Source organism: Poecilia latipinna, unplaced genomic scaffold (genome assembly GCF_001443285.1).
Source record: "Poecilia latipinna isolate Pla-1442-1.1 unplaced genomic scaffold, P_latipinna-1.0 Scaffold626, whole genome shotgun sequence".
NCBI classification, from domain to species: Eukaryota; Metazoa; Chordata; class Actinopteri; order Cyprinodontiformes; family Poeciliidae; genus Poecilia; species Poecilia latipinna.
In genome coordinates this window covers 226,745-253,923 of record NW_015113242.1, presented here as the reverse complement: position 1 = coordinate 253,923, position 27,179 = coordinate 226,745, and the positions used below count along the sequence as shown (strand labels likewise).

The following is a 27,179-nucleotide window of genomic DNA, read 5'->3' as shown; positions in this document are numbered from 1 at the left end:
GATGGGGGAGCCCGTGCGGCGACCCAAAAAACCCAGGTTGGTGAAAAAAAAAAAAAAAAAAGAAAGAAATCTGCCACACAGAACTCAGCTGTAACACACACACATACACACACACACAGACACACACGGTTCCTCTCTCTCTTCCCTTCTCCAGGATGTTGCACGCCCACCATTCCACATTAATTATCTCTCATTCGCCCCCTCCCCTCACCCCAAACCCTCGTCCATCCTCGCTTCACGCCAACATCACCACGGCAACCAGGAGACCACACTGATGGCGTCCCGGTGGCTGCACCTCACCATCTTCAACCATCAGCACCAACCTGACATCATCATCATCATCATCATCGTCAGTCAGCTGAACGTGTTTACTCACATTCCTCTGAGTCGGATCAGGACCTGGTTGTTGTGGTTCTGCTCCAGAGTGTCAACAAAGTCTTGCACCTCCTCGGTGTGCTTCCCCTCGTCTTCCTGCAGCTGCTGTTGCTCAGTCTGTAGCATCTCCTCACCCTGCACCTCCTCCTCCTCTTCCTCCTGCAGCTGCTCCTCCTCCTCCTCAGCTTGCTGCATCTCCTCAACCTCGCATGGTTGCACCTCCTGCATCTCCTCCATGAGTGACATCTTCACCTCCTCCACCTCTTCCCGCTCCTCTTGTTCCTCCATCAACTCCTGGAAAAGTCCACCCTCCTGTTGCTCCTCCTCGGTTTCCGTCACCCCCACAGGGAGCTGCGCCTCCTCCGCCTCATCACTCACCTCCCTCTGCGAGTTTCTTTTTTTTTTTTTTTTGTCTTTTTCTCCAGAAGTGTTCACAGAGCGGAGTTTGGTCCCCGCGAAGGCGTCTCAGAGTGCCGGAGTGGAGAAAACATCAACGCAGATTGAAGAAGAAGAAAAAGAAGAAGAAGAGTAGAAGAGTTTTTCCAACTTCATCCAACTTCCTCTGATGTCACTCTGCAGGACAATCCAAATGGTTGCCCTCTGCCCGGTGGGGAGGTTGGGTGAGAGGTTGCAAGAAAAACAAACAAACCAAAAAAAATGTCTTTTTTTTTTTAAAGAGGGAAGAACAAACAGCAAAAGCAAGGCGATCAGTTTAACTCTGCGCTCCAACACTGCGGCGGACTCCAAGCATCGCCGTGGCAACGCAAGGGGGAGGTCGACCAGCGATAAAGATGGGATGGAGAGAGGGAGGGAAAAAGGGAGAGAGAGGGAGCGAGAGAGGAGAGTGATGGAGGAGGACAAAAGAGAAAGCAGGGAACATTGCTTAGCGTTTCCGTGGAAACTCAACAACGGTTGCCAAGAGTGATGGAATCCTGCAGCTGACAGACCAGCCTCTTCCTCCTCTTCCTCCTCCTCCACATCTCTCCCCACCTCCCGGATTCAGAAGAGCAGAACTTTACTCTAAAGGTGCAAAGCGAAACATCCCAGTCTGTCCTGCCCTCTGACCTGCTGCCAGAGATGCAGCGTGTGTGTGAGTGTGTGTGTGTGTGTAGGGCTTTAGACAACGATGATGTAATGTTCCTGAAAATCACAGTCACACATCCTCAGTCAGATGGAACAATCGTACAGTGAATAGAGCTATTAGCGCCCTCAAGAGGCTCCACTGGTCAATGCAGAAAAAGAGAGAAAAAAATCAGTTGTAGAGGCACCATGCAAAACCCAGACTGGGACAAATATATATCTACGTTGCTTTATGACAGTGGCTGCGTTTCCAGTACAAATGTTCGCAAATATTTGTCTGTATTCTTTTAATGTAAAAAATAAATTAAAAATCCACACAATATCACATTTGCGGTGTTTCCATTATATAAGAAATTAAATTAAAGTTTTTATGAACTGTGTGATGCTGTGAAAGCTCTGATGGAGCCAGCTGCACATTATTCAGAACAAACCATCATCCTCCTACCATTTCCTGTCATCGTCTTCTTTGTTGTTTTCACCAGTAGTAACATCCAGCTGTTGATCACGTTACTGTTGTGATGCGAAAAATTACAGCATTGCAGTTTTGCGAAATTCATCTATTTAGATACGGCCAAAAAACCACAGCAAAATTTTTTTGGTGAAAAATGTGTTTGTTTTTTTTCTTTCGAAATTAGCGTGTTTCTATTAAGCAAAGTCATTTTCCTATTTTCAATTTGCGCAACTTCAGTTTTTTAGTTCCGGTTCTCTACATGTTTTAGACGTGTTTCTGTTCTAGAGCAGCTGATTCAAGCATGACCTCCTCTGCATCCCATCCAGTCGAGCCTCTTTGTCACCCACTTATTCAAGTTGGGTGCTTGACTGAAGGGAAATACCTAAAACATGTAGGGCAGTGAAGACCAGAGTTTACAAATACTGCTTTATGACATCAGTGGAAATTTTGTCAGAAGCTATGGCTTACAAAAAAAAATAAAGCTGAAGTTATTATCTTTGGACCTAAAGAGAAACAATCTGGAGTCAGCACAGCGTATCAGTTACTGAAGCTGGAGACCAGCAATCGGGTCCGAAATCTGAGTGTAGTGATGGACTCAGATCTGAACCTTCAGAGTCACATAAAGACAGTCATAAAGTCGGCCTTCTGTCACCTGAAGAACATTTCCTAGTCCAGTTTGCTGCTCAAGCTCAGTCAGATTGGAAGGAGAAAGCCGATGCACAACTCCTTTCAAGACAGACTCTAAATTACTTGATTTAGATCTGGGTTTTGTCTGAGCCATTCATCACCAACAATAAATTGTCACATAACCAGTGGAAACATGCAACAGAAAAAAAAAACTATTCACATCAGTTATTTGAAAAATGCCTGACAAAATTGTCTCGCTGTATTTGCTATTTTAAATTTGCAAACAAAAAGTGCTCACAGATGTTTGTGCTTTGGTTTTCATTTGTGTTTGTTTTGTGATCATTTCGGCAGTATTGTGTAAAATCATTTTTCTTTTGGCATTACATCATGTTATAATGTTATTCCCTCTTCAAAAACGTACCTACAGGGTTGCCTATATTTTTTTTCCATGCATGTTTAAGAAATCTTTTAATCTCCCATGGTTGTATAAAATTTTTGGTGGGATGCAACGCCTCCACTCAGCTCCTTCAGACTAGCCAGCAGCAATTAGCAAACACCTAGTGGAACTGCACATCTGCTGAGCTCATTATAGGAGCTACTTCTCAGTACAGCGCTGGTAAAAAACATTGTCAAAGGGTTTATAGAGGAGCCATCTTGTAATGACTTCCTGAAGGTGGAGTTTCAGAAAGAGCAGGAGCTTCTTAAAGAGACAGAGGCCCAATTTCAAGGAGTTAAATATTGATGTCAAATTTCTTTTGAGTCATTTGATATAAATATAGTATTTTTATAACAACCGACGGTAAAATAGTTACTTAATTGTCCTGCATAATGGAACTATATACCTGGAAAATACATAATACTGCCCCTTTAAAGCTCTTAATCGCTTGGCTATAGGTGCCTTTAGGTCCAACTAAAAGTCAACATGACAGATTTAAGCTCACTCAAAGAGGACTGAGGTCAAAGATCTTATGCAAAGTTTCTTGCAAATAACTACTAATAGTGTGTGCAATAATAGTACAATTCACGGAAGGCTATTTCAAATTGAAATTGAGAAATATTTTACTGATCCCAAAGGGAAATTAAATGTTGTGGTAACTCACATTCATTCACACTTGACTTTTTTTTTTTAAATAACTAATCGTGAATGTTACAATTGAAATTCAGTGTCATATTAGAATTAAATGATCTTTTTACATTATTATTATAATTGATGCCATTTTTACCAGCTCTGTTCATTAACCTTGACGCTGATGGATGACCTGGTTCATGGAGTAGCAATCCGTTTTATATCCTGCTAGAGGTCATACTACAACAGATGACCTCTGATGAGGATTAAAAATCAAATTACTGGAGACGGTACTGTAATTTTGTTAATTAAATGAATCCATTAATATTCCGATCGGCCCGGCGGAACATTGTCTCAGAGCAAAACATTTAAAAGGACCAATCCAACCTGCAGTGAATTTTAATCTAGACCAGTTCAGTTTTAGGTAAATAGGAACTTTTGTTTGTGTGAACTGCAGATGAAGTTTTCTCTTGTCCGCAAACTAATTAATAAATTCATCTGATCTCAGTTGAGGCCCGCCTGGAAACGATCATCTGCATTTTCACAAAAATAATAGTATTCTTACATTTGCATCCAGGACTTTGCTCTTTAGGCCATGATTCATATTTTATGACCAAGGTGAGGATCTTAACATAATGAAGCAATAAATCAAGCGCTTTCCTCTGTGGTTCTCCTCTCAGACAGCAGCTGGCATTTGTCCAGACGAAGCCCTTTTCTGTCCACCAACCTCTTTTACCTTCGCTTGAGACACCAAGACACGTAAACTCCTGTGTTTGGGACGGACACTGACACATCTGTTGGGATATCTGTCTTCAGGTTTAGAGGAGCTGACTTTAATATGGGCCAGTCCAGAAAAAGATGTGGATTTAAATTACTTTTCCAGTTTGCTTTTGCTGCAAGCGATCATTAATTATTTCACTTTGAAATCAAAATCTTCCAATGAAGGAAATGAGGATAGCAATGAAAATCATTATTAAACTCCATCCAGGAAGTGATTAAACATAAATTGGCAGGAAAAAGAAATTGCTTATTCCCTGACAGCTAGTTCCAAAAATGTGTTTAAGCAAACTAGGGAGGATGTAAACTGGACAAAAGCAGGTAGACTAAAAAGTCTTTTCCGTACTTCATCCGAAGGGTGATCATGTCTTCTTGCCTTTAAAAAAATTGCATTAAAAGTGTCAACTTTGTATTAGTAGTGTTATTATTTAGTGAATAACACTTGATGACAACAGTCATAAACATTCATGAAGACTCCTTCATGACACGCTAACGCATGTAGCTTATAGCCGACATTATCTTCCAAACAGCATTCCTTTAAAAAGATAGAGGGATTGTGCTCAAAACCAAAGTGATTTGTGCTTTAATCGCGTTTTCCAGGACATTGTTTTTGTATATGATCTACTGGATCTGTTGTTTATGTGAGAAGGACGATGGTCAAGCTGGTTTGACGTGAAAGGACGACGGACAACAGCTTAGATAACCACTTGTTACATCCAAGGTGCGGGGAACACAACCTCCGAATGCACAGCAGATTGAACTTTGAAGTAGATCGAGAACAGGAAACTCAGGCCACAATTCACACAAATTCACTAAAACTGGGCAATAAAAGACTGAAACAACGTCGTCGGATTCCATGAGTCTTGATTTCAGCTGGAACATGCCGATGGTGCAGTCAGAACTTGACATTAAGAACATAACAGCATGGCTCCATGATATTAAAGGTTCAGGCTGCTGGAGGAAGTGTAGTGATACAGGGGATATTTTCTTGACACATCCCAGACCCTTTAGCTCTTACTGAACATCATATGCCACAACCTGCCAAAGTATTGTTGCTCACCATGTCCGTCCTTCATAGCAACCTGCGTTATGAAGAGCTAGAAAGATACATCTATCAAAATGTTCAGTGAGTGAGTCCAGCCTATTTCTCGAATATTTCTTTTAAAAATATGTTAACAGTTGCATTCCTAACACACAGTCATGCCAACGTACCTGTTGTGGAGTTGCTGTATTTGTCTTTTTATAGCCATTCTCTTGGGGATGCGACAAAAACTCAGAGCTGCCCAAATAAAATACCCAGTGAGAGCGCACATCTTTACGACGCCCAGCAGCGTCCTGACAGCAGGGAAGGCCCGACCCATAGCACCCACTGGCTTATGGCTTTGAGACGCCTGTGTTTCAAATCACAGCCCAAGCTGATTCAGAGCTTTGTGGAGTGAAGACGTCCAGAGATCTCGACCTATGCACGACACATCCAGCTTCCATGTGCAAATAATGACACTGAAGCTGAGTTTTGATGGGATTTTGGAGAGATGGGTTGGGAGCTTTTATCATTAATGCGTCCACAGGTCACTGGTTTTAATCCAGTCTGGACCATCCCATTTGAGTACTTTTTTTTTTCAAACTTCCTCCTTAGTTATAATTTATTAATTGTCTCAGTGAGAGCTTTGATATTATAAAACATTCAAATAATCTCAGCCTGCTGTATCTAGTAGCGGTTATTAGTTCAGCTCATCACTTCCTCATCTCTTTCTGAAACTTCTCTGTTGTTGACCACGTTAGGGTCTCTCCCTTCTTCATTTGTCTTTTCACTCAGGCATTCATGAAGACGCCACTGGCTGATTCTGTTTGGCTGGAATAAAATAAATCACTAAAATAATCTGGTTCTTTTATTTCTTTTCGATCCTGTTAGATTGTTAATGTAGAATGAGTACAAACTTTTATTACACAATTATGTTTTACTCTGATTTCTTTTAGAATTATAGGGTTAAATACCAAAAACAACCAACCTAAACCCTAAAAGCAAAAAAATATTCATAACATATTGACTGTTTTTTAATCCACTTTAACAGACACCAACTATTACAATGCAAATGGATAATTATACATATTAGGTGATGACAGCATTTGGCAACTTCTTCCAAATTTTAGGTTTTTTTCTTGTAAGTGACAGCTCTCACTGAAGGAGAAACAATTTTTCAAAACAACATTTTCTGACATTTAAAACAAAACAAAATTCATGAAGCAGCACAGATTTTCCTATGCCTTTTGCCTTCACAAAATAAACCTAAACTACATTAAAATATGTTATAAGCTTAACAAATGGGTCGGGGGGCATGATGTAGTTTCCATTTTATAGTACAATCAAGTAATTACATTACCTTGAGTTGTTATGAACATGCCGTATATTATCAAAAACGACTTTAAAAAATGTATCATAGCCGTTTCTGACACTGTGAAATTGGCCTCAATAAAACAGAACAATGTAACGACAACTTTTGCGTGTCAAACCTAATTTTATATATAAAAAAGGAGTAAATTTCTGCCAAAAAACAAGTAGTTTCAAAATTCAAATATTTTCAATTCGTGAAACTCAAAAAATATCAAAAAGTTGAAAATGTGCAACTTTTAAAACACAGAAATGTCCTTGTTTTTTTGTGTTGTTTTGTTTTTTGTTTTTATTAAAGTTTCTGAGATAAATCTAAAAGTTTTTTGACAAAAATACCAATGTGCTTCCTGGGTAAACATCTAACGACAAACGCGGCTCAGACCGCTAGTGATGGCTCTAATACACCATTGTATGTTAATATGTATCTAAAGACAGCTGGATTAAAAATATACATAAAAAATGTCATGCTCAAATTGACAGCATATATTATAACTTGGAAAAATTAATAAATCCATACATGGGCTCATACACAGCGTTGATAACTGAATATTTCATTCAGACATTTCTGAAAATGTTCAGTGCATTTAACACGATTCTTACCGCAGCTTGCAGTTCCCCCCGCCACACCTCCCAGCGCTGAGCCTGTTCCTGGTTGGTTTCGCCACCGGGCCTCCAGGTTTCATTGGCTGCACAGAGCCACCTGATTTGAAGAACAAAAAATACTTTGAAAAGAGGTGGAGCAGACTGAGTGGTCCACGTTCGCCCAATAAGCAGCACTTGTTACTGTAAACAGGCAGCAGCCGCTTTCTGATTGGTCAACCGCGCGTCGATTGTTCATTGGCTCTTCAGAAATGGGGACAAAACTGAAGAGACTATTAAAGACGATCATGTGGGCGACAGGAGTAGCTTGTGCCTGTGTGTTTGACTAATACATTCAGGTGTTTGTTTGCCGAAAGGCTTTTCAGGAAACAAGGAGAGCGACATGAGCAGAGGTGAAGGACAAGTTGATTCATTTTGAAGAGATTTTTACATCAATGCTTTATCAGAAAATAAATGAAACTTATGTTGGTTATTATGTCAATTAAAAATTCTAAATAAGAAGAGAATACTATAATTTTTTTTTTCTAAATTAGGTCCTAATCATTCTTCACGATGATGTCCACAAAGAATCGTTTTATAAAAATTGTTTCCCCACGTAAAGTTACCAGCTAATTAAGTAGGTCTGGGTTTTCCCTTTTCGTTTCATTCTTTTTAGCCCAGGTAGACTTTCTTACCTTCCACTGTCTGAACCGGGGGTTTCTGGTGGGGTACCACAGTCACCGCCATGTTGCTGTTCAGAACCGAGCAGATGGAGCCCATCGTCAGGTGGAGGCTCCAAACAAGCAGAGCATTCTGAATGATGATGAAAAGACATGCTCCTTCTGCTGCTGTCCACATGCTACTTAGAGTAGCTTTGTATTTGCCCCTCTCACTCACTCGCTCGCTCGCTCTGTCTCTCTCTCTAAACGCTGAACGAGGATGTGTTTGTTTGTGTGTCCATCACACAGATCTGTTTCAATAGCTGCGTTTCCACTAACCATAAAATTGCGCGACTTGAAATTCACAAAAATACATTCACTCAATACGATACGGCCAAACCGATTTGGCCGTATCGAAATCGGTTTGTTTCACAAACTGCAATGGAATTACTTTTCTCAACATGAGTCACATGATTGACAACCAAATGTTGCCACTGGTACAAACCACGGAGAAGAAGACGAAGAAGAACAAGAACAAGAACAAGAACAAGAACAAGAAGAAGGCAGAAGTAGTTGGAGCATCATAGCACTACGTGTTTTTTAATGACTTATGTGAACAAACTTTTCAAATTTTAGTTGTGTTTCTTGTGTGATGGAAACACCACAATCGCAAATGTGTGTTTTTTCCGACATTAGTGGAATATTGACAGATTTTTAGGCACATTTGTAACAAAAATGCACTGCTGTTTATTTCTTATCCGTTGTATTCAACTTCCTTCACTCACAGACCCAACGCTAATTATTTGGCTTGCTTCAGAGGCCAAATAAAGGCGATGTGGGGGGTCGTCCTCATCATCACCAAATAGGAAAAAGTAAAAACAAATCTCATTAATTCAGATTTGACCAGACCTCACACCAAAGTGAATTCGGCTGTAGTGTTGGATTTTTATTGATTCCATGACTGCATGCAGTACCACAGTACAACCCTGTACGGTACAGTACAGTGTACCGTACAGTACCCGGGTAATCGATGGACTGAATATCAGGCTACAGACTGAAGATAAAATTTATAAAGGGTAAGCATGTAAGGAAGTGATAAACTGAAAGTTACACCAAATTACTTTTTTTATTATTTTGCGTCAGTTTTGCAATCAAGCCCACAGGCCTCTAACCTCAGACTCTGTCTGATCTGTGCTGTATTCTTTTTCATCTATGTTCTGTAAACTCAGAGGAAAAGTCCAACAGACTTGATGACAAACTGTCAGAAATTTTAGGAGTAACAACTAGCGAGTAGCTGCCCCACACCTCCCTCTCTTTAAAGGGGCAGTATTGTGTAAAATTTACTTTTTTGCTCTTTATATTGTGTTATAACATTATTCCTCCATCAAAAACATACCTGCCTTGATTCTTTCATGCATGTTTGAGAGATCCATTAATCTCCATGGCAACCATTCAGCTGTGCAAAATGTCCGTGTGGATCCAGGAGTTTTAAGGTTGAAGCTCCTCCTCTGAGCTGCAGGTTCCAAGCTTCTACCTCACAGATCATGACTCCCCCATTCAGCTCCTTCAGACTAGCCAGCAGCAATTAGCAAACACCTGGTGGAACTGAGCATCAGCTGAGTTCATTACAGGAGCTACTTCTTAGAGCAACACTGGTAAAAACGTTGTTAGAGGGTTAATAGAGGAGCAAAGTGGTGACGACTTCCTGAAGGCGGAGCCTCAGAAAAAGCAGGAGTTCTTAAAGAGACATACACCCAATTTCAAGGCATTAAATAACTAAGTCATACTTGATATAAGTAACAACTGAAGGTAACATAGTTACTTGATTGTGCTATTAATGCCATTATATGTCTGGAAAACAGATTATACTGAACCTTTAACATAGAAAATATTAACATTATGACAAGGATTACATCGGAATGTGTCTGATTTACTTGAACTGGGGTTATATTTTTGTCTTGTAATGTGCCATCGAGATGTCCATACATACATCTGTTGTATATGTATGTTGTGTGGATGAACTGTATTAATTAAGCTCAATTCATTTCTACTCATCATAAACTTTGTTATTGATCTGAATTTGCTAGTAAAAAAGAAATACATCACTGGATAGTAGCTTTAATATGGAAAAAAAAACATCAGCAAAAGAGAGATCTTATTGCTGGTAAGAAGCTCATGAAGAACATTTTGAAATTTAAAATTCACAAAAAGGCATACAATACAGAAAATAAATAGAAATCGAAGAGAAAGTTTTGATAGTTGCAGTTATCCTCAGACCTAATTTCACTCTGACGGTATCTAACATTTCCTGCAAACTCTCTAATGTATTCCTGCACCAATAAAAACGATTCTACACAAAAGAAATGTTTAAACTTTTCTTTACAATGTTTTATTACAATCACAGAGATTTCTCGTCAGACTGCATGACCTTCGCCAGACTCAGCCTTCAGTCTTTAGACCCGTTCATCGTAGGCAGTTTGTAGTTCCTCAGCTGTTCCAGGAAGCCGGGGTTGGGAGAGGAGGCCGGCCGGGCGGACTTCACCAATGAGAGTGCGTCTTCAAACGACTGTCCGTCACATGACATCAGGTAGCCGATGACGACAGCCGGGGCGCGGGACACACCGGCATTACAATGGACCAGCACAACGCCTTTCTGAAACACAATCACATCACAACTGAGACCAACGATCGATTAAACTGGAAGCCCAGACAAAATTTACTAATTCAAAGCTCTAAAGTACTTGATCATCGCTTAACACGACTGACTTGTGGTGTGCCTCAAGGTTCTGTACTTGGCACTGCTGGACTTTCCTCAATCAAATCGATCGGATCACATTTTCCAGCAGTCCAATCAGTTATGTCACAACTCTAACAAACCTTTGTGACATTTTGGGTTATGTCACAAAAGTTACATAACACCAAGATTGAAATAAGCCCCGCCTTTCCCTGGGGTCGCCACTGGAGGCGCAGCTTCACAACACACGTGTTCGCTTAGGTTGGCTTAGCACATTTCCTGTGTTTAGCTCTAATGGCTCAGCCAAACCATGCATCCATGACTCTTTGTAGCTCTGACAGCTCAGCTGACCCATTGTTCTCTTAAGACACGCACACAAATCAGTCTCACATTTGGGGGTCACGTTGCTCTGCGATAAACAACTGACTTGTTTTTTTAACATTATACCATTACTAATAAATTAGTCTCCAAAGCTTCAATATGTAACTTTCATGAATAATATTTTTTACACATTTGTTGAAACTGTCGCTACGTTGTGACAGAATGGTACGAGACAGTAGTGAATAAAAATCAACCTCTGTTTTCAACCACTGCTCCCAACAACCAATCAGAGCCAGCAGGAGGGTCTTAGCGCTGTCAATCACCCTCCGTGTGGCGCTGCTGTATCTCCTGTCTGGTAGTGTTGAATTTATTCTTCTTGAGAGTCTGGCATTTTTTTGGCGAATGATTTAAGGTAGACTGAAATGGTTCTCCTGATTCTGCTAGTTAACATCTTATTAATAATGTGATTAAAAGTAAATTATTAATCATAGTTATTAATATCTACATAAGCCAAACATTGATGTAAATTCTGATTCCCTTCAGCGCTGTCTTATTTACTTTATTTATAGTCGTTTTGAATCACTTGAAACAAAAATTCTTGTGTTTATACAGACAAGCATGACTTTAGTTATCATTGAAAGGTTATTTTGTTTAAACTAAGTTGTTCTACACTTTGTTTAAGTTTCTGATGGAATCATTTAGTTCTTTATTTAGTTAATAGTTTGCCTGTGGCCGGGACAAAAAAGCCAGCGTAAGAGAGAAGTTTTGTGTCAAATTATACTACTTGGTTGGGACTTAAGTTAAGTTCCACATAAATAAATGTTTCTGTAAAACAAAAGTTAGGAAAAAAGTAAAGGTTTTGTTTTCTAGAAACACATAAAATTGTCTGCAATGACCAGCATTCCTCGAGTCAATGTTTCAGTTTCTTTTTATATATCGATAAATCAATAGTTTTGAAAACAATAAGGACCTGATAACCAGATGGAAGTCGAAGCTGCTGGATTTCAAGCATCTGCTGCAGTGGCGTTATTTGACCACACGTTGGCTCTGTGGTCCTGCTGCTGTGACTTCGGCTCTTTGAGCCGAACTAAACAGCTTGTTTGTTTGTGTCTTTGGGAACTCATTAGCTTCTCAATTACAGCCCGCATGTTCCATCAAAAGAACGAGAGGCAGGGCGGGCAGCAGGCGAGCGCTGGATAAACGAATGAAATGATCCAAAATTATTTTATTTTTTTTAAAGTTTTTTTTTTTTCTTCATCACATTTATAAATACAGCTGGTAGAAAAAGTTGACTTTGAAACTTTTGGTTAAATGGTGAGGAATACATGCAAAAGAACAAATAAATTAAGAAAAAAGTATATCTAGATCTTTTCTTGCAAAACAATAAAAACAACAAGTTGCATCTGGATATCAAATATGAGCTTCAAAATCTCCTGGGGGGGAAAAAAATCAATAAATGCAATTTAAAAGTTGCACATTTTGCGTATCTGTAATACTTTTCCTGTCTGTCCTTCAACAAGCAGATGTTTGCGGTTGTCATAGCGACATCAATATCTATTGGTCATGATCAGCCAGGTGGCCTGCTGGGTAATCTGAGCCTGCATTTCAAAGTAAATGAATCAGTTTGGTTATCAGGGCTGGAATTACCAAAAACACACACACACAGAACCATATCATCACCAGGAATTCATACACACACTTCCTGTAATCAGACACCTCTAATGACTGCCTAATCACTCTGTGTGTGAGTGATTGTGTGTGTGTGGTGTCGTGTTAAGGTGAGGCCCAGGCTCCGCTGCTAAAAGCTTGTATGTCACCGAGATCTGATCTAGAGGCTGTTTAATAAAACATCAACAAAACTAAGCATCTATTATTCAGAGCTGAAAAAGAGGAGAGGAAATGAGGAGGGGAAGCAAGTGGCAAAGATGTCAGGACGTCTGTCACAACACAAAACTGTTCATACCGCACCGAATGAAGGCTGCAGAGGTTTGTTAGAGGCTGTTAGACCACAACCGGCTTCATGACGGCCAAGGAACGCAGCACAGTTTGGAGAAGTTTAAAAAAGTTACTGAAGAACTCCACAAATCTGGCATTCATGGAAGAGTTACAAGGAAACGTTTCTAAGTTATTGCAAACACGAGGGAGAATGCGCTCTGAACTTAGCTAAAATCGAAGGTTTTTGGCAAAAATGCCTGGTGTGGTGGGAAACCAATGTCTCCAGCTGTGTTTCTGTTACGAACGGGAGCAAAACCTTGTCGACGTTCTGCTGATGTCCAAAAGACGCAATTTCGCAATTTCAGTTTTTGCACTAAATAAGAAACGCAATTAAAATCGCACGTGAATGAGTTTGTGAACGTGACGTGTCAAAAACATCGTCCTCCCACTACTTCCTGTTGTTGTCTTCTTTGTTGATTTACGCCACCAGCATGACCCATATTGCAAAAAGAAAAAAAAAAGTCTTTCCATCACAGTTTTGCGAAATAAACTAATATTGGCAAAGCCACAAAAAAAAAAAAAAACAACTCCATCCCAGATTAAAAAGCCAAAACTTTACCTGAGTGGAGTTGCCCCCCAACTCACCTTCTGCAAGTCAGACAAAATTGGTGTCAAACGTTTGTGGTACGTTTGTGCAGCAAAAAACTTCGTCATTTTGATTTAGTAAAATTGGTGGGGCTGGTTGACCTTTTGACCTTTAAACTTTCGTTAATATCTTCAAAGCCAAAGCAGCACAAACAAAAGTTTTTGCTGCACATAGTTGCACAAACACCAATTTAATCTGATCTGAAGAAGGTGGGGGGTGGTTGACCTTTCATGACCCCTGGAAACATTTTTTAATATCTTTGAAATGATAGCAGCAGAAATGAAAATTATTGCTGCACAAACGAAGCACAAATTTTATCTGATTTGAAGAAGGTGAGGTCAAGATCTTTTTATAAAAAAATGAGTCTTTTTAAAGAGGAGCGCTTCCATTAAGTAAATTTATTTTCTAAATGTCAAATTACGCCATCATATGGTGACTGGAGACGGAGCTGGTGGAACACGGTGATGGAAGAACAATCCTGGAAGAAAAACTGCCAGAGGCTCCAAAAGACCGGAGAACCTAAACATAACCGGAACTATGATGGTGTAAATCAAAGCATAGGATGGCCCAGTCAAAGCACAGAGACGTTTTATACACTCTCTCCATCCGGAATGCAAAGAAGAATGGGCAAAGATTTCAGTCTCTAGAAAGCCGGCAGAAACATCCCCAGAAAGATCTGCAGCTGTGGAAGGTGATTTATTTTCCTTCTCTTTAATAATTATGATAGATTCTGCTTGTATTGTGACAAAATGTGAAAAATCTAAGGAGCGTGGTTTCTAAATAACACAAAACTTTCCTTAATTTTAACTTTTATCTTCCATGGGACTGAAAAGAATCTATTTAACTTATCAGCTGATTAAACTTTTTTTTTGTTGAGGTCAAGTTCTTTGTTTGCACTTTAGATTGAAAGTACAATCTAAAGTTCTTCGCCTTACGTTGCAGTAGCTTTTAAATCCATCTGGTCATTCGATATCTCTGCGATGTTATCAGTTTTGCAAATGCAGATTAAACTGAGGTCAGCTGACGGGGGTAGAATTCATTCGCAGCACTTTGACAAGTTGCCGCGGAGGAAATCTCCCGACGACGACGGAGACGCTACCTCTCTGCGAGCCTGCTGGATGAAGTCGCAGCAGTCCCTCATGTACTCTAGCAGGTCGGCGTCCGGGTGGTCCAGGATGCTGACGGTCCGGTAGATGAACAGGTCCGGAAACACGTTCTCCACGCCGAAGGCCACGTTCAGGATGTGGGAAACCTGAGGAGGAAGAACGGCTGACTGGTGGACCGAAGTGTGTGGCACGCATGGATGGACACCCTGAATGGGAGGCATTCAGGCTGCATACAAACACACTGAGTGTGTAACTACACTGTGCTTGTCTTCGGTTAACAGCTCTTGAGAAAATGATATTTACAGGGTACAATGCTGATGGGGCAGCGACGTTAAGAAGCCTCTGCGAATCTGTGCACTTTTAAACCCTGAAGAGCAACTGAACAAGTGGAAACAACAACATATAAAGTTGGTTCAGTTTCTAGTGCAAATATCTTAGTGGGCTTGAAAAAAGACAAAACTAACTTACAAGTAGATTTTCAGCAAGATATAGAAGCTTGTTTTAAGTAAATAATTCTTCATATTGATGTAAAAGTTCTAGTTCCGCTGGCAGATTATTTCACTTATAACATGAGAAAAACATCCTGTCATAAGTGAAATAATCTGCCAGTGGAAGTGGTACTTTTTCATCAATATTAAGGAATTGTTTACTTAAAATAAGCTAGTATATCTTACTGAAAAACTTTTTTAAAACAAGGGGGGCTTAGGCTATTGTTTTAGGAAGGTGACAATATTCACATCACACTTGTTCTGTTTTTATGTTGAAAACCTTGCTTTGTTTTTTCCTTCCCTTTTACAGACATTCACTACTTCGTGTTGCTCTGCCTCATAAAATACCTCCAAAATAAACTAAAGTTTGTGGTTCCGATGTGACAAAATGTAGAAAGCTTTGATGGGTAGGAATACTTCTGTAAGGTGCTTTATATGAATATTTATCTGCAAATGCGGAAGACAAAAAAAAAGATGGCCAACCCAAAACTTTTGCCCAATCCTCAGTTCACAACAGGCTGGAGTCGTGTAAGGCCCGGCCTGATCTGCTCACCTTGTGTTTTCTTAAGGTGCCAAAGTCGTGCGCAGCATCCTGGGAACCTGCTCACACACACAAACACACACAGTGAGTCAATCAGACGCATAGTTCCAGACTTTTCCGTGCGTCTTGGAGGGAGTTGGACCCAAACGAGGATCCGTTCGGTACGCTGAACTTAATGCAGGTCAAAGGTTCATCCAGCTTCCACATGTACATCCTCAGGGGTCATGTCTCCTCCAGTCCACCCCCACCTCTGCACTCGTGTTACAGGCTGACTGGTCCGGGAGGTCGTGGTAGTCGACTGAAAGTGACATCCAGGCCAAGGCAGGGAAAGGAGGTGACCAGGGTAGAAGTAAACCAAAACAACGGCTGAACCTAAAATACTACGTTAAAAACCAGAATGAGTTATAAAAATGAGCAATAATATACTGACGCTCTGCAAAAACACAAAATCTTACCAAGTACTTTTGTCTGGTTTCTAGCTCAGTACACCTGAAAAAAGACGAAACTAACTTACAAGCAACTTTTCAACTTGTTATATTGAATAATTTATTAACTCTGATGAAAAAGTTCTAGTTTCACTGGTAGATTATTTCACTTTTAACACGGTAAAAATGTCTTATTATAAGTGAAATCATTTGCCAATGGAACTTGCTCTTTTGTGATGCACAAATAAACTTGACTTGGTAACATAACGTAACATTTGCTGAGTGAGTGTTTGTCTGTCTCTCCCACTCTCACCCAGAAGCAGGTATGGCTTTACGAAGCCGACCTGCAGGTCCCAGGAAGTATCGGGGACGTAGCCCAGCATCTTCTCTGGCGGGACAGGGTCTTCCACCACGGTAATCGTCGAACCCTTCCAGGTCTCGATGATGCGTCGGCCACTCAACGACGTCACACGGGTGCACTGCTTCCGCAGGCGAGTCCGGGAGAAGCTCTGGATCTCCTGAGTCAACGACTGCATGGCCAAACTTTACCAAACCTGAGAAGACGGGAACGTCGGTGAGAAACTGCCTCGACAGCATTACCACGACGTCATCATATCGATGTTTAATGGAGATGCGCTGGTCTGGTTCTGCTCTGCATCCCCACAACCAGAGTCAAACAAGGAGAAGCAGCATTCAGCTTCTATGCACCACAAATCTGGAACAAACCTCCAGAAAACGGAAAAACAGCTGAAACACTGAGTTCATTTAAATCTAGACTAAAAACTCAGCTGTTTAGAGTTGGTGTTGAAACATAATCAGTGAAATATGATGTCTAATGATGGAGCTTTTCAAAATGCAAAGCTTCATCATTGACTGTTATGACTTTGTATTTCTGTGTTTTCATGATGCAAAACTCTTTGAAATGCCTTGTTGCTGAAGTTTATTAATGTAAACTTCAACAACAAGTTTACATCAATAAACTTGATTGATTGGTTCATATATTGATGTGGAAAAATTGGGTCAATATCGATATCCAATACTGATATTCCCGTCATGCGGAATAACCTACATTTACTGATGTATCCCAATAAATCTGCCATAATAAATTTTGCTGGATAGTAAATAGTCGCTGAAATTATAGCTGTAAATGACTATGCTGTTGTTTGAGACCGTTTTCAAGTCATATCTTGATAATGGCATAATATTTCAACTTCAAGGTAATGCACAGGAGCCCGAATTAAAACAGCGATGCTCTGACATAATGAGTATGAAGTCGCCGTAGAACCACACGGTTTGACTGCCGCAAAGTAGTAAAGGAAAGCCAGAGAAGATAATTGCCCACACTTCATCAATTTAATTATGCTTCATTCACTGGACCAATTACACAAGATAATTACATTTTTCAGGGTGCATTTACACGTCTATTTCGAGTGCTGGAGTAAGTTTGGATGATTGAGTATTGATGCTCTAATGGTGTTGTCACCTTCTCTCTGAATAGCTTCGTTTAAGTCCAGTCACCAAAGGCCTAAGCTGTCAAAAAAAAAAAAAAAACGGTTAATTGTGAGTCAAATGCTCATTAAGTTTTCAAAGCAAAGACCACATGAGAAAAACACAACTACACACTTTAGACCAGTAAGCAGCAGTGTTGTAATGAACTCCTTTAAATGTTCAGTTTGGTATTTATCACCAAACTGAACTGAACTGGTAATTATAAATCTGAACGAGCAAAAATTACCTGTGGAGTTCCCCTAGGCTCCTTTTTCATGCCACTTTTATTCAGTATTTCTTTATAAGTGTGTGACTATATGGCACAACTCTTTACACACAGAGAGTGGATAGGCCAGGGTTTCCTTTAGCTTACTGTAAAAAAAATACTCACAACCTCAGAAAGACTCAACAGTGCGTAAAAGCGCAGAGCACGTCATAAACCCAGGTGTAGTTAAGGGCTCAGAACTAAATCTTAACAGTGACATCAAGTTTTATTTTAAACCAGCTTCTAGAATTAAGTCCTTCTTGTCAAATTTAGGATGTAGAAAAACAGGCACCAACATTGAACATTTTGTACATTAAACATAAGTGATACGGACAGTAAAAACACATATCAGCCGCAGTCCAACACGATCGGGGAAACAGAACGTCTCACAGTCGTCCTGTCATCATTTCACTGGGTCTCCAGTCGTAAAAGGAAAGATATTAAGATGGACTGAATGTCCCCAGGTCTGAATACAGTCAGGTAGGAACTATCTTAGGCGAAATTCATAGAGAACACTTTCATTTTAATGTAATTTAAGTAACATATTTATTGACTTTTAGTTTTTATCTTGATGTGCTTCTGTGTCGATCTGGTTTTCGTCACTTTTTGCTGTTCGTTTCTGGTTTTACTGTGATTATCAGTCATTACTGGTGCTGGTAAATTAACTGAACATTAATTAACATTAATTAACATTCTAAATGAAAGTTATGTACATAGTTGTCATTTATTTATTTTGTTGCTCAGATATTAATTCAGCCCAAAGAACACATTTCCAGAATGTAAACTTCTCATTTTGGATGGTAAATTTATACTTTTTAAAATTTTACATCCCTAAATCTGACTTTTTATATTTATTCTTTTATTATTATAATTCTATGAGATGCCTGTCCAGTCGTGTGATTTCTGATTTAAATCCACATTTCTCAGCAATTTGTCTTGTACAACACAGGGTGCAAAGTTATGTTTATGAAAAAGAAAAAAGAAAAACACCGAATATTATTTAGTATGTTGTTGTTTTTATCTAATCGTTTGACTTTTATTTTTACATTAACATTTGTTGCCCAAGCTCAAGGCACCAGTTAAAGTTCAGGTTTCTTTTTAAAAATGGGACAACAAGCGTTAATGAATATTTACATGTAAAACATGAGATTATAGCCAGTGTGTCGCTACTTTCCATTCCTAGTCCACTGACAGGTTGATGCTAAAGCACATTAACAAACAGGGATAAAAAAAAGTCCATTACCTGCTTTATCAGATGGTCGGTTTTAGTTGTTGCTTTGAAAACGTCCCTGTGCCAAAACAGCCGGTAATCCAGTTCAAACCAGGACATAGAGAGAACCACGGACACACACTTCTGTTCTCATCATTCTCTCCAGCAGTCGCCCAGTCCAGTTGTAGCAGCTTCAGGTGTGACGTCTACCTGTCTGCCCGGTGTTACCTGGACCTCCTCTGCTGGAGGGGAGCGGTCACTGAGCAACACGAGACCCGCCACCTGCCTGAGCTTCCCCCCACCCCACTGCTGCGTCACACTCACATCCAGAAAACAAAGTAGGTACTGTTATAAAACCTCGACCCATATTGGAAACAATGACTAAAAAAAAAAAAAAAAAACGGGGTTTAAAAAATTAAATAAACAAGAGGGAACTTAGAGTTTTGAAGTATTAAGGTGACAACACTTTAGTAAATACAGGCTTAGAGTTAAAGGAACTGTGGTCAATTGGTAGATGCTGCAAATGTTCCACTAGAGGGAGCTACATTTCTATATTTGCTGATCGGCTTCCTGAGAAACGGGAGACAGAAACACATCCCAGATTAAAAAGTCAAATACTATGTATGTTTTAAGTAGGCTGCATTTTTCTGAAGTACATTTCTAATATTATGTACTTCCTAAGATATTTTAAAATACATAGATTGAAAAACCATGGTTTTAATCCATCCATCCAAATATCTGATGATTTTGTCTCCTAAATTAAACTTTACATTACAATTAAATATATTACTAAAGTTGTCATTCGGATAATCTTTTTTAAAAATACACTTTGCATGTTTTTCTAAAAATGTATATTTTAAATGTACATTTAAAAATATTAAAAATAAACAAGCATATGCACTAACTTTCAGAAGTTATACTTTTGATAGATTTTGATGTAGTTTTAGTTTTTAATTGTTCTCAAACATAAATACATTTTATTACTTGAAAGTACTTTGTGTGACAGTGTCTAATCATGCTTCAGTTTTGTTCAACATAAAGAGATAAAAACTGTTTTGAGTTTTTGAATACATTGGACACTTTATTAGGTACACCCTGTTGGGCCCTGTTCCCTGTTACATAGGTCAGAGAAGGCTTCAAGGACTTAATCAGGGATTTTGGTTCATGTTGACATAAAAGCAGCACCCTTTGGTGCAGGCTTGTTGTGATGAGGATTGTGGGCACCAAGTAATGGAGGAGTCAAGGCGAGAGTTTCAAAACAAAGGAAACCGAGCCAACTGTTGAGGATGGCAGCATTATGCTAAGGTTGCTGCTTTTTTCTGCCAGTATTATGTAAATTGGACTTTTAGCTTTACATCACATTATTTTGTTATTCCCTCATCAAAAACACATCTGGAGTGTTTGAGGTGTTCTTGCTCTCACAAAGTGCTGCCGTTTCCACGAAGCAGATGTTCCTCAGCTCCTTCAGACTAGCCAGCAGCAATTAGCAAACATCAAGTGGAACTGAGCATCAGCTGAGCTCATTATTGGAGCTACTTCTCAATGCAACCCTGGTAAAAACGTTGTTAAAGGGTTACTACAGGAGTGAAGTTGTGATAACTTCCTGAAGGCGGAGTTTCAGAAAGAGCAGGAGCTTCTTAAAGAAACAGAGACCCAATTTCAAGGTGTTAAATTGTCATATTTGACTCATAGACCGCACTTTTTTAATGAAGGTAGCAGTTTCTTGATTGCTATAAAAATGGTACTATGTGCCTGGAATATGCAAAGTACTGCCCCTTTAACAGCTGGAGCAAACCTGAAGCCATCTGATGGACACATGGTGCTTCATTTACCTTTTTGTTATTGGGATTTAAGTGCTAAAAACACCGTATAACCTATTAGGATGTGTTTTTATTGGTGAAAAAGCCTTCTAAGTACCTACTGAACAGTGTCTTCAACCAGAAGGGTAAACCCTGACAGATGACTTTATGTGTTCCAGCTGCAGAGGGCAGCAGGTTTTAGAGGAGGATGAAAACTATTTGCAGTGAATATGTCCGCCTCGGCCGCATTGGCTTTATTTAACTATGCGTCGTAAATCCAGCAGTGCAGCCTCCAGTCACTTTTTTCTGCAAACATGCCGCAAAATCAGCAATTGTTCCAGATTACATTCAATCCTTCGCAATACCCTGAGTGTGCGTGTGTGCGTGTGTGTGTGTGTGTGTGTGTGCACAGCTGCAGTCTTATTTATGTTGGAATCAAATTCTGGTAGTTTCCAAGAATATTTCCACATGCAGCGAGAACTAGCTTTCTCTCTGGGTGAAACTGAATCTTCTCAACCTTCTCAAAAGGAATGCGCTTCCAGTCTATGTGCGTGTTTACCTTTGGGAATGTGTGTGTTCATTCCTCTGATAAGAATTTTTTCCTGCCAACTAAAAGAAGCTTTTACGTCAGAAAAAATAACACTTACAGAGATTAAATCATGAGAACATGCAAAAGAAAGAAAAATGGGTCGAGAACGGGGGAAGAGAGAGAAAGACAGAAAGAAAGAGAGAGGTAAGCGAATGATGGAAGACAAAGTGCTGATTCAGTTCTCTGCATGTTGATCCATGAGTCAGAAAACCCAGAGAGGCCAAGGGTGTGTATATGTGTGTGTGTGTGTGTGTGTGTGTGTGTGTGTGTGTGTGTGTGTGTGTGTGTGTGTGTGTGTTGGCTGTAACTCAACCCTTACATGGGAAGCTCCTCCAACATCTGACAATCATTACTAACCATCAACACACACACACACACACACACACGCACACACACACACACAAAGTGCTTCAGTTTGCTGCGTCATACTCAGGTTTAATGGACCAATAACAGGGCTGTTAATACAACAAGCCCTGCCTGGGTCAAAGGTCGTCTCCAGCCACTCAATCAGTTACGGGTTCATCCCAGTCCTCCCAGCATCGGTGACCAGTAAAGTTGCGGATGTGGAGGTTTCCCACGACGCCCGCGGTCACTCGAGGAAAAACGGATTTGATCTGAAAACCTGAATCAGAGAGAACGGCTGTTCTGCGACCAGGGCTGGGGGCACGTTGACCGAATCACTACTGGGGGGCGGGGGTTCCCCCCAGTGGGTTCAGAAGTATGAAGACTGTGAGGATGAACGAAAAGCAGCTGATAGCTCAGCAGCAGTCAGTCAGAGTGACATTTTACCGTTTTTTGCCAGATCCTTCCGTTACCTTCACCTCACGTATCCCAATCTCTGCTCTGCTCCTGTTTCTAGCACCTTCCTTTGAGACTACCTTTGTTTCTCCGCTGCACTTTCTGTTTACATGCTTGGATACTGAACTCTGTGAATGGACCGTGTGTGTGTGTGTGTGTGTGTGTGTGTGTGTGTGTGTGTGTGTGTTCCCCTCTTCGTGACAGGTGTCCATCACTGTCCTCTGGACATGTCCAGTCATCAGATCGTGTCGCTGACTGACCTGGACTGAGAGACCGTTTAAAGGCTCAGGAAAGCTTTGCAGGTGTTTTGAGTTAATTAGCTGATTAGGCTGTGACAACATGAGTTTCCATTAATCACCTTTGCCACAGAATTCAAATTTTCTGAGAGACTGACTTTTGGGATTTCATTTTCTGGAAGAAATAATCAGCAAGAAATTACAAGAAAAAAAAGCTCGGAATGAATCAATGTATGATAATTTTAAACAATATATGAGTCTCACTTTCTGAGATCACTGTTAAGACATTTTGGCACATTTGCGCAATATTCTAATTTTATGAGATGTACTAAAATACTTAAAAATCACTCAACGGCTTAGCATCACGGTACATTAGAGATCTGCTTCCAGACTGCTCAGGTCTTCTGGTTCTGGTTCTGCTCTGCATCTCCAGAACCAGAAACAAACATGGAATTAATAATACCATAATCTGGAATTAACTTCCAGAAAACTGCAGAACAGCCGAAACACTGAGCTCCTTCAAATTAAGAATAAAAACCCAGCTGTTTAAAGTCACTTTTAAAGTCACTTTTGAAACTTTTGAACCATAATAACTGGAATATTGATCGACATATGTGATTGTCATTTGACAATCACAATTGGTGACCATACAACGTGTTTATGCTTTTATGTTGTCCTCATATTTTTTTGATGTAAAGCACTTTGAACTGCCTTGTTGCTGCAATGTGTGATAAACAAATAAATTTTGATTTGATTTTTGATTTACTAGTATAATAAATGGCAAATAGTCTCTTTGAGGCCCCAACAAATCTGTCTAATCTACATTCTACCCAAATGTTTTGTGAAATGTAAAATATATTATAAATTCATAATTTTATCTGTTGACTGTATCACTCTAGAAGAAAGACATTTGTTTCCAAATGAATGCAGGTAAAGAGTGGTCTTCCACCGAACCACTTTTCATTTAGCTGTGAGGCAACCAGCAAGTTGCTCTGTTTCTGTAAATAACCGCCTAGTGCAACAATTCCCAGACTTCTGAATTCAAATAGCAGCTCAGTGCATGTTGAATTTTCCCAAGGTCCAGCGTTTGTACAGCAACGCTATTAAAGGGTAAGACAGCTGGATATGATCTCTTTCAGTTTGCTGTGCCATGTCATAAAAACAAACATACAGTGAAAAGAAATAAGTACTGAATGTGTTAACTCTTTCTCGGTTTAAATATTTCTAATGGGGCCAATGGCATATAATTCACACCAGATGTCGGCAGAAACCCAAGTAATCCACACATAAAGAAAGCAGAGCAAGTTCACGAGTGAGGTTATGGGTAGAAATAATAATATTAGTAATACACAGAGTTGAATTCTCACCAAACTGTTAGTATGATGTCCTGTAGGTCCATCTTGTCCCTGGTGGTCTTACATGGTCTTACGAACGAGGATGGAGTTTGATTGGTTAACTGCATTTCCATTGAAAAAATTATAGATGTGCTCTTGTCGAAAAATCACAGTTTTGCAATTTTTCTATTGTGAAAATTGTGCTTTCTTATTTAATTTAAATAGGAAATGTAATTAAAATTGCATGTGAAGGAGCTTGTTCACGCCATAAGTCATTAAAAAACACAAGAGTGACAGTTACATGAAATATATTCATGATTCAGTCATGGTGCTAGCGCTCATCATCTGTCAGCCAATCAGAAGAGACAGTCGGCGTCTTATTCAGGCGTTGGCGCGACAAGCCCCGCCTACTTGGGAGCGGCTACGTATGCAGCGTTTTGAGGAAATTGCAGTCGGCGATTTTACATTGGAGCGATTGATTCAACTCGTTAGAATGACACCCAACCTTTGCTGAACTATGTGAGGCTGAGAGGCTCTCAGAGCTCTGGTGGAGCCAGCTGCAAGAAAAAAAAAATCGTCTTCTTCTACGTTTTCACCTGTGGTAACGGCTGGCTGTTGATCACGTGACTCTTGTGATGTGGGAAAACAAATGGTTTTGATAGGGCAATAACTTCTTACCGAAAAAAGTCATGTTTTTGTTTTGTTTTGGTTTGTTTCTTTTTCAAAATGGCCGTGTTTCCATTAAGCAAATTCATTTTCATAATGTCAATTTGCGGTTAATTCAAACAGGTGCAATTAATCCAGATGATGAGCGGAGGACAGAAGGGCTTTTTAAAGACAAGCTAACGGGTCTGGTTAGTTTCAGCCAATAAAATGGTGATGCATTAAAAAATGCTGTACATCTGTTTAAATAGATACTCTCCCACACTGTTTGACAGGCTGTGTAACATTTTCTGGTTCCAATCATGTAAAACACAGTGAATGTCTTAACTATAGCAAGTCTCGGAATGTGATTCTGTTGAACAAAAACATAATGTTTCACTTTCTCCACGTTTATATGTTTGATTTTGAAATTAAATCTTTATTAATTGTTTTAGTTTTATTGTTATTATTGTCGGAGACTTATAAGGAAAGTTAAAAATTGAGACTGTTCCAGTGTTTGGAACAATCTGTGAGGTCTGCTGGATCGCTAAATGATTTTAAAACTGTTTTAAAAACTCGTCTTATGTATAATTCCATACAGCGCGATCATTAGGACAGCTTTTGTGTTATGACTTAATTAATTATGTCAACCTTGTAGTTTTCTTACAGTTTTGTGTTATTATTATTACCTTCATTTTATTTCCTTTGGTATACCTATAAAGCACTTTATCTAAAGCGATTTATAAATAAACGAGTTATAAATCGTTTATAACCTGGAGACCATTTGTCATAGGCAAGGTAAGTGACTGCTTGGGGCCTCCTAGCCACCAGGGGCCCCAAAGCTGCATGTTCAGCCTCATCTCAGTAAAATTAAAGCAACATCATTATGTAGGATTGACACTTTGTTATTTTACATCATGTTACAATGTCATTCCCTTATCAAAACATACCTGGAGTGTTGCTTTGATTCTTTCATGCATGTTTGAGGAATCCTTTAATCTCCCTTGGCAATCATTAAGCTGTGCAAAATGCCTGGGTGGACCTAGCTCCGCCTTCGAGGACAAAGCTCCTCCTCAGAGCTGCAGTTTCCAAGTATTCGGGCAGCTCTGTTGCCTCACAGAGCTGCCCGCCCCAGCAACTCCCCCACTCAGCTCCTTCAGACTAGCCAGCAGCAATTTGCAAACACCTGTTGGAACTGAACATTAGCTGAGCTCATCATATGAGCTAATTCTCAGTATAACACTGGTAAAAACAACGTAAAAGGGTTAATAGAGGAGCCATGCTGTGATGACTAAGGCGGAGTTTCAGAAAGAGCAGGAGCTTTTTAAAGAGACAGAGGCCCAATTTCAAGGCGTCAAATTACAAAGTCAAATTTATTTTAAGTCATATTTGAAATGTACAACATATTTTATAACAACTGAAGTTAACACAGTTACTTGATTGTGCTATGTACTGGCACTATGTTGCCTGAAAACACATGTAACAGCCCCTTTAACTGCATACTGCCTTGTTTGTAAGATGTAATAGATGGTGGCATTTCAGTGGGCCGTGTAAAGAGCTAGAAATCTCTTCACTGTAGTTTGGGCCCCCGCAAAACTAGAAACGGACAGACATATGTATCCCATGACACCAAAATAGACAGAAGACTAACAACTGCATCCAATAAACCTCAAATATATACGTATAATGCAGCCTGCAGTGGGATTACTCCAACTTTAGGCAGCTAGTCGGTGCCCCACACTTACTCCTGTAAATGTAATGGCACAAACACCCAGGAGCTTTCCGAGGCTTAAGCAGTGTTGACTTTTCATCAAAAAGGAATCTGTTTTTTTAGTGCAGAGGATAAGGGAGGAGGAAGAGGAGGAGGAGGAGAGGTGAGCATGGTAGAGGAGGAGGGCCTGAGGAAGAGGAGAAGAGAAGGAGGTGGTGGTGGTGGGAGTCTGCATAAGAAAGCAGCTCCACCCTTGCTCGGGCTGCAGGAGCAGAGAGCAGCAGCAGCAGCAGGTCAGATCCCGTCCTGATTTGGATCTAACTTCACCGAGCACCGACTGGACCGCCGTGCCTTTTCACCGCCCCATCACCTCCCCCCCGCCACGGTCATGCTCTCCGCGGGACTCTGCGTGTCTCTGCTGGCCGTGTCCTGCGCCCTGTGGCCGCCCGCTGTCCGGGCGGCTGCCTGCGAGCCGGTCCGGATCCCGCTGTGCCGGTCCATGCCGTGGAACATGACCAAGATGCCGAACCACCTCCACCACAGCACGCAGGACAACGCGGTGCTGGCCATCGAGCAGTTCGAGGGGCTGCTGGGTGAGTTCCGGGCTGCGCTCATAAAAAACAATTAACTATAAATCTAGCGTTTTCTACAGTATCTGGATACATTTTTATTTAGTTTAAGTGTTACTTTTAGGGGGGTTTGAAACGTTTTCACGCAAAGTTTCCTTCAACCTCTTCATGATAAATATTTCCAAGTTCCTTATTTTGGTTACAATAACATGACTTTTGATCCTGTTGATCCCAAAAGTTCAATGAAAAGTTTTTTCCCCCCAGTAAGCAACTGGGTGCTTTCCAAATCGTCACCTTCCTAAAATAATGAACGAAGTGATTTTTGGCAAAAGTTTTTTT

At 40.2% G+C, this 27,179-nt stretch overlaps 3 protein-coding genes across 3 annotated transcripts in view; 1 reads left to right on the top strand and 2 right to left on the bottom strand.

Annotated features, from left to right (window-relative positions):
* LOC106954092 (calcium/calmodulin-dependent 3',5'-cyclic nucleotide phosphodiesterase 1A-like) overlaps positions 1-8,124 on the bottom strand; it is a 59,635-nt gene extending 51,511 nt beyond the window's left edge. The window contains exons 1-3 of the mRNA XM_015043339.1: positions 8,040-8,124; positions 7,366-7,465; positions 377-841 (exon numbers count right to left, since the gene is read on the bottom strand). Coding sequence (XP_014898825.1) covers positions 377-841; positions 7,366-7,465; positions 8,040-8,124 — 650 coding nt within the window. The remainder of the gene's footprint in view (positions 1-376; positions 842-7,365; positions 7,466-8,039) is intronic.
* A 1,981-nt stretch (positions 8,125-10,105) lies between these two features.
* Positions 10,106-19,454, bottom strand: LOC106954089 (dual specificity protein phosphatase 19-like). Its single transcript, XM_015043334.1, has 5 exons — positions 19,196-19,454; positions 16,513-16,753; positions 15,787-15,833; positions 14,739-14,891; positions 10,106-10,656 (listed from the first exon to the last, which is right to left on the bottom strand). The coding sequence occupies exons 2-5, from the start codon at positions 16,733-16,735 to the stop codon at positions 10,450-10,452; spliced, it is 630 nt and encodes a 209-aa protein (XP_014898820.1). The 5' UTR covers positions 16,736-16,753; positions 19,196-19,454; the 3' UTR covers positions 10,106-10,449.
* A 7,045-nt stretch (positions 19,455-26,499) lies between these two features.
* Positions 26,500-27,179, top strand: part of frzb (frizzled related protein) — a 22,140-nt gene continuing 21,460 nt past the window's right edge. The window contains exon 1 of the mRNA XM_015043333.1: positions 26,500-26,864. Within this exon, the coding sequence (XP_014898819.1) occupies positions 26,660-26,864 (205 nt within the window). The 5' untranslated portion in view covers positions 26,500-26,659. The remainder of the gene's footprint in view (positions 26,865-27,179) is intronic.

Excerpts from the sequence above, each read along its gene's own strand:
- LOC106954089 (XM_015043334.1), bottom strand. The coding sequence starts at position 16,735 with ATGCAGTCGTTGACTCAGGAGATCCAGAGCTTCTCCCGGACTCGCCTG. Across the intron at positions 15,834-16,512 it reads AAAGCCATACCTGCTTCTGG|GTTCCCAGGATGCTGCGCAC; the intron begins GTGAGAGTGGGA and ends GTGTGTGAGCAG. Across the intron at positions 10,657-14,738 it reads TCCAGCAGGCTCGCAGAGAG|AAAGGCGTTGTGCTGGTCCA; the intron begins GTAGCGTCTCCG and ends ATTGTGTTTCAG.